This window comes from Carassius gibelio, chromosome A20 (assembly GCF_023724105.1).
Source record: "Carassius gibelio isolate Cgi1373 ecotype wild population from Czech Republic chromosome A20, carGib1.2-hapl.c, whole genome shotgun sequence".
Taxonomy (NCBI): domain Eukaryota; kingdom Metazoa; phylum Chordata; class Actinopteri; order Cypriniformes; family Cyprinidae; genus Carassius; species Carassius gibelio.
In genome coordinates this window covers 9,322,567-9,332,653 of record NC_068390.1, presented here as the reverse complement: position 1 = coordinate 9,332,653, position 10,087 = coordinate 9,322,567, and the positions used below count along the sequence as shown (strand labels likewise).

At 38.0% G+C, this 10,087-nt stretch overlaps 1 protein-coding gene across 1 annotated transcript; it reads left to right on the top strand.

Moving 5' to 3' along the window:
• Nucleotides 1-349: 349 nt before the first annotated feature.
• On the top strand, nucleotides 350-9,251 carry LOC127938361 (leucine-rich repeat transmembrane protein FLRT2-like). Its single transcript, XM_052534938.1, has 2 exons — nucleotides 350-794; nucleotides 3,083-9,251. The coding sequence occupies exon 2, from the start codon at nucleotides 3,476-3,478 to the stop codon at nucleotides 5,462-5,464; it is 1,989 nt and encodes a 662-aa protein (XP_052390898.1). The 5' UTR covers nucleotides 350-794; nucleotides 3,083-3,475; the 3' UTR covers nucleotides 5,465-9,251.
• The last annotated feature ends 836 nt before the right edge of the window (nucleotides 9,252-10,087 follow it).

The window sequence follows — 10,087 nt, the reverse complement described above, 5'->3', positions numbered from 1 at the left end:
TTATAATTTTCATCGAGAAACAACTTCAATTTGTACTTAAATCTTATCTTTCCACTTTTATTCTAAAGACGATTTTGCAAAAAAATTGGGAAACTAGGCTATAGGCTATGCTATGGCGAAGATAAGGCTATGGTGAAAAGTGTTGTCACATAATTTCACTTAATGATATTGTCAATAAACATATTTTGCCCACAGAAGCGAGCTATTATTCTTAAACAGGGATGAGGAAGTTAAAATTTAAGTGTCATTCCACCTCAGCCTGTAATGTCTTTCCTCAGGACAGTGTGGGAGGACCGAGAGAGAGAGAGAGAGAGATAGAGAGAGAGAGAGAGAGAGCAGTGAATTTTCCTCTGTAAACATCTCTCGGAGATCAGTCGGAGAACTCTTGTGTTTCTCTTGCACGAAGTATGAAGATATAATACGCGGCGACGTGGATATATTTGGGTCTTCTTCTTTTTTTTCGCGGACTCCTTGAAAAGTGGATTCTGCGAATGTGAATTTGGTGTAAATTAGAAGTTTAAACGAGGGCTCAACCACGAAGAAAGAAACGGAGGGAGTTGCTTTGGTGTTAAGTAGTGAGCGCGGACACCGAGCTCTCCAAACGGGAGTCAGTATGCTGTCCTGGGGAGCCGAGGGCGGAGAGGAGCTAGGAACCGATTCGGTAGAACAGCATGTTATGGGAATGGCGTTGGATCTGTACATCCCATCTATTCCACCGCGCGCATGAAGAACAAGAAGAGAGGGACAGATGTTCAGTGTACTTCAGGTATACGGATAAAATCATGTTTGATAAGGTAGGCTGCTTTTATTGGAGATAACTGCATTTATTCTACTGGACGATGTTAGTTTACCTGTCTAAATACAGGAACATTTTAAAGGGGCACGAAAGGGTACTTGCAAGTTACAGCGTATCCAGGCATTTCGTCCGAAACTATTCTGCTGTAACTATGTGCTTTGACTTTTCCACAAACTGCTGCGATCGTATGTTAAACTAAGGCTTAATTGTCAGCATTTCATAATCTCAAATAGCATATGCAGGGTAAATAGTGGATAACCAATGCGGTTTATCTGGTCAAACACCAATGCGTATCATAGCATCGTTTTTCTTTTACTTACGCTCTCTCAGTATAGTGATTATTCATTCACACCATCAGCTCGCTGCTCTCTCAAGTTCACCTTATCCGCCTCCAAATATCTCCTATACGATACAAACTTTCAGTCTTGTTTTGTCTTTGCGCATTTTGTTTTGACTAAGAACATGCGTTTTGTTTAAGACACGGTTTAAAATCTATAGTTACATTTAGCTGTGGTTGTCAGACAATTTTCGTAATATATATATATATATATATATATATATATATATATATATATATATATATATATATATATATATATATATATATATATAGGTATGTAAAAAATAAAAGGTGGTAAAATGGAAAACCATGAAGAAACCAACATTCAGCAAAACTGGCCTTTTCATAAACGATTGCCAACAAGGAATACAGACAGAATACAGTATGAGCCATACCCGCCAACACACACACAAATGCAAGAACAAAATAAATAATACAAATAAAGAGTAAGAAGATGCAACTACTTACACATGACAAGATTGAGGCAATATACATTAGTAATATAAAATACCTTATTGCACACATATGGTTAGCATAGCAATAATATTTACATTAAATAAATAAATATATATATACATAAATAAATGTTTCCGATAAATATAATGCAGTCTAGTAATGTATTTTATGCCTTTTTTCCCTCCAGTCACTATGTTGTAACTCAACTTTAAAACAAGATTTTTGTTTTGAATAAAAAAATAAATAACATTTTATAGTTTAGGCTACACTCTTAAAAAATAAAGATTTTTAATTGGTTTTAATGGTTCAATGAAGAACCTTTATGCGTGATGATGAATAGTTTGCTATAAACCTCTCTTTATTCATGAATATGCAATTTAATGTGGTTTCAAATATAGTTTTGTCAAATCTTAACAGCTTTTTAATAGGCTATATATATATATATATATATATATATATATATATATATATATATATATATATATATATATATATATATATTATATTTAAATAACATCTGTTTAGGAAAGACAAGCATTCTCTTGCCAGTCATTGATTGTCTTAACTCTATTAACAAAGCCACAAAAGCAAAAATCCAATGCCAGAGGTGTTTGCTCAAGGCTCAAGATGCCAAAGAGTGTGCTTTTTTACAGTGACAATGAAAGCACAAAAATACAAACAGGACTGACTGAAAAGTTTTGAATTCACAAAATGTTAACTGTCATACAAAAACATTTTTTCGCTCCACTAGGTAAAAAAAAAAAAAAAAAAACTTTCCTCCAATGTTGATTGAAGGGCATAGCTGCCTTGCACAATTATGTGAAAGTTTATTTAGATGAAAAATGGTGCACATTTATTTATTTATGTAATCTCATTGAGATTACATAAATTGAATTAAATACAAGTCAGAACAGTAGATTCAGAACAGTTCTGAGTATGATTCTGAGAACTTGAGCAAGCACAAAACCTATATATATATATATAAATATATATATATATATATATATATATATATATATATTGAAGGTAGAGGGGCTAAATTATACCCCAATCCGATTTAATTGAACAGACTTAATTTGAATTGTGTATAGGACATGCATATTCTATGATGCATAGTGAAGGGCTGTTTGGGCCATATAGTTAACATAAAATATAACATAAGCAGTCATGCACATGGAAAGACATTTCATAAAAACTAATTATAATTTGGTAACTTATTTGTTCATTTATTCATTACTGAAATTTTAAATAAATTCAAACTTGTTTTAGATTTCAGTCATGCGCTTTTGATTTAATCATTTTAAGGCATTTGTTTTCTGAATGCTTGTATTTTATTTGTGTGTGTTATGAAGTCAGTGGAAGAACAAAACAAACGAAAAAAAAATAATAATAACATTTATTGGCCTACTAAATTTGTATTTATTATTATTTTTTGTGTGTGTGTGTGAACCCACACTTTTGTATTCTAATTTCTCCTTCTTTTGGAACAGGTCTCTGGACCCAAATGTCACATATTCTGGAAACAGCTTGGGCTGAGGCCCATCAGCACTTGACAGCAGGCTGGGAGGTGGACGGTGTGGCTCAGTGCTTCAGCACTCTTTCAGTCACACCCTGCTTGGGCCCTGCAGTGAGCGAGAGGAGACTTGCAAAGATCTGATTCCTCAGCATGGATGGCTTGAGTGAGAGAACCCATGCACTCTAACGAGACCACCTCTCCAGACAAGGGCTAGAAATGATCAAGGGATTACTCAAATTCCTGGTTTATCTGCAAACTGCATGTTAAAACAATCTTTTAGAGGACTTGATTTGTTACATTTTCTTTTAACTCCCTCCAACTACTGATTTTGTCTTGCAATTTCCTTTCCCTCCCTCTATTTTTCACTATGGAGTTTCAAGCCGGATTTTGGAATAACGATTGTACTTCATTTTTTCGCTTTTGGTTGACAGTGTTGTTGAGCTTGCATGTGCAGTTCAGCCCCGTCTCCTCTTGTCCCAAGGAGTGCCGCTGTGATAGAACATTTGTTTACTGCAATGAGAGGAGCCTGACGTCTGTGCCTCTGGGGGTGCAAGAGGGATATAAAACCCTCTTCCTCCACAACAATCAGATCAACAATGCCGGCTTTCCATTGGAGCTACACAATGTTGCCTCTGTAGAAACTGTTTACCTATATGGAAATCAGCTGGATGAATTTCCCCTCAATCTTCCCAAGAATGTTCGAGTCCTGCACCTACAGGAAAACAACATCCAGACTATATCCAGGGCAGCACTTGCCCAGCTACCCATGCTGGAGGAACTCCATCTGGATGACAACTCCATCTCAACCGTTGGGGTAGAGGAGGGGGCTTTCAGGGAGGCTGTCAGCCTCAAGCTCCTTTTCCTTACCAAAAACCACCTGAGCAGCATTCCTATCGGATTACCGGCAGATCTCAAGGAGCTGCGTTTGGATGAGAATCGCATTGCCGACATTGACGAGGATGCCTTCCAGAATGTCACCACCCTGCAGCGACTTCTGCTGGATGGGAACTTGCTTGAGGATGATGCCATCGCTCCTGGAACCTTCCAGGACCTGGTCAACCTTAAAGAACTCTCCCTGGCCAGAAACTCCCTCACTACTCCACCACCGATGCTCCCCGGCGCATCCCTGACCAAGCTCAACCTGCAAGAAAACCAGATGGATACCATTAAAATGACAGCCTTCAATGAGCTTAGTAAACTGGAGAAGTTAGATATCTCCACTAACCATCTTCAGTTTCTTCCACCGGGTGTCTTTGATGGCTTGAGAAACCTGAGGTACCTTAATACAAGAAACAACCTCTGGCGTTGTGATTGCAGTATTAAGTGGGTCATTGCATGGCTCAGGTCTCTGCCATCTGTCATAAATGTCCGGGGCTTCATGTGCCAGAGTCCAGAAAGAGTGCGTGGCATGGTAATTAGAGAACTCACCTTAGATGCCATCGACTGCCCAGAGGGCACAGTGCTGCATCCCTGGCCAACCCATTCTTATCCATCTACATTGCCACCCCGCAGAACCACAACCCTCACCACGACCACCTCCAGAACCACCCACTTCCCTACCATTTCACCCACTGCTGTTTACCCCACCTCTGCCAAACCCACACCCCCAGTTCCACATTTCCCACTCGGTCCCCTGCCTCCTTACGAAGACCCCTTAAAAATCTCCTTTCATGTAGTTAATTCCACCTTCATTGATGTGAGCTGGGATTCTTACTTCACTGTGACGGCTTACAAAGTGACTTGGGTCAAGATGGGGCAGAGTTTGATGAGTGACATCACTCGAGAAAGAACAGTCCCGGGATACCAGCGGAGGCTCAGCCTGTCAAATTTAGAACCCAGGTCTATTTACCGCATCTGTGTGTATGTTCTGGATACTCTTAACACGTACAGACCAGGCGAGGATACTATCTGTTCTGAGGCTAAGACCAAATCCACATCCACATACTCTGAATCTGAGCAGGCTGCCCAGCAAGACAACACCTCCACGCTCCTATTGGCTGGAGTGATAGGTGGGGCTGTGTTGGTGGTCTTAGTGACACTCCTTAGCTTGTTTTGCTGGCACATGCACAAGAAAAGCAGGTCGTCATCATCCAAATGGAAATACAATCGTGGCAGGAGAAAAGATGACTACTGTGAGGCCGGCACCAAAAAGGATAACTCCATCCTGGAAATGACTGAAACGAGCTTTCAGATTGTTTCACTAAACAATGAGCAGCTTTTAAAAGGGGACTTCAAAATTCAGCCCATCTACACACCTAATGGAGGGATTGGCCTCCGAGACTGTCACCTTAGTAACAACAGCATAGCTTACTGCAAGAGCAGTAATGTTCCCAGTGTGGACTTCTGCCACACATGATGCTTTTTGACGGATGCTACAACCATTTCTTCAAAGAAAATGCAGTTCAATATACTGTACAATACACATATACATATATACATACATATAAATATATTTCCAGGTGCAGTTAACATGGCAATTTATACTGTGGACAAGTATGTGGAATTCTGCTATATTTTCTATTCTTAGTAAATATGAAATGGTTTTGTAATATGTGAGGCTCAATGTGGTTTCGCTCAAGGACGCTGTTGATGTTTTCTATTATCAATGCACGTTGGCTACCTGCTGCAAATGCAGTCCCCAGGTTTTGCCTCTCAACCACTTTAAGATCTTGAAAACGTTGCTAACCACACAACCAAAATATGCCCTTTTGCGCTGAAATACAACTACCCCTTCACACAACAGTAGTTAAGATAACACAGTGGTCAGGAAACCAAAACACCGCTGATTAAGCTGCAGTAGAAAAAAAAGGAGTGAAGTTTTTTTTTTTTTCTTTTTTTTTGCCTGGGGGGGTTGAAGTGCACTTTCTTAATGCAGCAGAGAGCATGAGCACTCATTCAGGAAATGAGCTTTTGTGGAAAGTACATTTGAAGGGAAAAGGGACCACTCGTCTACATTCTGCAGTCCTCACAAGCAGCAGCCTACAGTACGTCAGTGAATGCGGTAGGGAAATGGTTAGAAGGGTTCCTGTGCAAGCATTTTCCAGTGATTATTTGTGTATCATTTTGCCCACCAGGGGGCAGCTTGTCTCAATATTCAGAGGATTGCAGCTCAAATAGACCACAGAGACTCTAGCATGTTAAAATTATGAATTTTATGAGAATAGCTTTTGTGCAAGAGCCTTATTGTCAAGTAATTAGCAGTCTAAACATTAAACGTGGTATTATAATAGCTAAAACCCTCTGGTAAATTATTAATATCCTGAGGGAGCTCTTTAATCTCCTTCATATTTATTTAATTATAAATTATCAAACATAAGAAGACAATGAAAAGCTTCAATTGTAAGTCTGTATTTGTCTTTTATATACTTAGGCTATGTCCACGTGAAGCCAGAGCTTTACCTATCCAATCATGTTTTCCTCGTCTCAAGAAATATCTGCTTTTACACAAAATGATTGTAGTATGCATGCCAGACCAGCACGTGGCGCTGTAATTCTGCCACAGAGATAGACAAAAATGGAGAAGAAGACTTGGACTATGCACATAAACCTTGCGTGCGGTATACAAACGGACATGGAACAATACATTTATTAATCTGTGTTAACGTTAGTTAATGAAAAGACAATCGTTCAGTGTTTATTCAAGATTTTGTTTCTGTTACGTGACGTAACGGTGTCTGACGATGGGCTGACGATGTCATTGTTTCGGAAAATATACAGATTCGCTGTCCAGACGAAAACGCAAAGGCGCCGTTTTCAGATTTATCCATTCTGGGACCCAGTTTAAAAAAAAAAAAAACATCAGTTTCACTCTCCCAAAACGGCAGATCCGTGTGGACGAAACACCTGTATGATACACAATGTATGTGTATACAGCAAAATGAATCTCCGGTGCCTTAAATTGCCCTTTTTTTTAACATATTTTATGATTTACAAATTAGGCCAAGGTATTACACAGATAATATTACATTGCCTCTCAATCTATTTCTGTGCTCCCACATGAATGTCACTACAGGTGACATCCACATCATTGTCTAGCTTTTCCATTACTGACCAAAACCCTTTTTAATCATGCATCACATCAGGTGGGATGATGACTGGCTGTTTAAACAAAAGCCCTCTTTTCACAGGGAAGAACTGGCACATGCCACATTCTGTCTTTGAAAGACTTTCAGATCCCTGCATGAGTGTAATTAGGACATTTTTTTTTTTTTTTTTACGGTGCCAGATTTCCGGGACAGAGAGCCGAGTTTGGAATTCAGGCTTGCTGTGGAGAAGTATTTATCATGTGCTGTTACTCACAGACTTTACTTGCTTTGACAAGATTTTAGTTTGTGGGCTGAGTTTAAACTCCCACTGCATAATTCCTGGTCCAAGAAAGGGAAAAAAAAAATGCAGAGGTTATTTTCGCTTGGCAGGAGGTTTCTGGGTTGAGATGGGTTTGTAGTCTTGGGTGGTGGTTTTAATTATTGGAATTAACCCTTAATCATTCTCCAACTTGGCATTAAGGTTCAGACTACACCGTTGGATACTTGTTTACATCCCAATTGCTTTTGGAATTACTATAAATCTAACAGATGTTTGATTTATGTGACTAACAGTTGGTGCTTGCACAGGTTAATTACCAACAACCCACAAGGTTAGTCTCAGTGGCACAAACAAAATGCTCTCTCTCTCTAAAAAAAGGGCTACTGCACTTCTGTGGTCATGAAAGTATTTCTCCTTAGCATCCCAGTAGGCTTATCTGACCTCCCCATCCCTACAATTCCTTAAAATATGGAACATCCTGTGGCTAAATCTAAAGGCTTTTAACTGATGTGTACATCATTAACAATTCATTTCAAATCCTGTGGCCACCCGTAACTCTTTCTAACAAACTTCCTCCACACAAGTTGTCCGGTGCAGTTGTCAGGCTCAGGTTCCCCCGACAGGAGGCAGTTGCGGTGACGCAGACCCAAATGTATCGCTGCAAAGTTAACCCGTTTGTGAGATAAATCTGTACCGAACCTCTCTGACATATTTTCACAGAGAGAAAAGTAATGGCAGGTTAAGCAGATTAATTTATTTTTGCAACTATTCAGTCCATCATTTCCTCCACCAAGTCCTCAGAGCTAGCGTGGAGGGTTTTTTCTGGGCCGTTACCAAAACCAGAAATGTTTCATTCTAAACAGTTTTATCTATTGCCTTACTGTAACCCAGCAGTATGTCTTAATGTGGTTCACGTGAAGGATTTGACATCATTTATACAGAGATCTGTGGATTACAGTGAGAGTCACACATTTTGAAGGCATGACTGAATGGAAAGCTCACATTTTGAAAGGCATTTGCAAACAGCATCCTTACAGACATCAATAGATGACATTGCTAACAAGCCAAGGTCTATCCTCCAGACAAGAATGGCATGTTATGATTCCGGATGATTCATTGCCTCACTTTTGTGACGTACATTGTTCTTTATTTCCTATGGATAAGCTGAAAATCACATTAGTGGCCCTGTAGTTAAATGGATGTATTACTCAAAAAGGACTGGGTGCAATGCATTGCGTCTGTAATCTTACCCAACGGTCAATCCGTCTCTTGAAAAAGCACATTGATTTGGTATGGAATAATTACTCTAAATGACTCTGAGGTCATTATGAACAAAGCACTACCACAACTGTGGCTAATCTTTGATCTTTGTGTGTTCCTTTCACTCTTCCACTTTTCTGTTTTTTTTTTTTTTTTTTTTATAGAAATATATTTCATGTTTACGTTTTGAAAGATTTTCTCACCTCTGCAATTTGGCATGTATTATTTTCATTATAAAAACTAAAAAACAAAAACGTATTTAATACAGACTTCAGCACGTCGGTTGACGTAATGGTTTTACATTAGGATAAAACTAAATCTAGCTGATGTTTGAATGAATTGGTTACTGAGTGGCGGTTGATTCTAACGGCAACCTGAAAGCCATGACAGGCTTAACAACAACCACAAAGTTTCATGTGTCATAGCATTTTGGGACTTTTTCTTCACACTTAAGATGAGGAGTTATTTTACAATTTTCTCATTTTAAAGATGTGGTGATTTAATTGGTCTGTAAGCTGCAAGTAGAATCCATTGGGAACCAAAGTAACTTTTGATTGATAAATGCATTGAATTTTATTATATATATATATATATATATATATATATATATATATATATATATATATATATATATATATATATATATATATTTTTTTTTTTTTTTTTTTTTTTTTTTTTTTCAGTACTAAACTGTTGTTGTTGTCCCATGTATGTGCCTTGAAATGAATTTACAATGTAAAGTCTTTGGAACCTTTAAATGTTTTTGCACAAGTTGTAAATAGAGAAACCAATCTTTAAAAAAACAAAAATAAATAAATAAAGGAGCCATCAGAACTGACCGGTGATCTTGTCCATTATAGGCAAATCTTTTCTTGTTTACCAAGATGTGTGATCCATTTATTAACACATTGTCCTACACTGTTGGCTAGTGTGCCGATATTTATATTGATGAATTATTCTAGTTGCATTGGACAATTTAGTGTGGTCTGGAAGCACATGCATTTATTTTCATTTTTATTTTATTTTATTTTATTTTATTTTTTTGGTATCTTTGGTAGCTGCAGTCAGTAAGTTTTGAATCTATTTTTTGAGGAATGTGTGTGGCTGTCGTCACTGCACCGGCGTTAATCATCTATTAAGTAATCACAGATTCTAGCCTTTGTCTTGGAATTTATGACCCAAATAAGAATTTTCACCGTGTACTGTCATCGGAACTAGTAACAAGTCTGCCACATTTGTTCTGACCAACTGAGGAAAAAATCATTACAATAAATCGCGCTACCAATTGTGATTTAATCTAATCACCGATTAGCTCATATCACATCAAACCATGCAAATTATTATTATTGTTATATGTTATTCTCAAATTATTAATGTTAACAACATCAGCATTGCGTGACTATGAATATAAGGT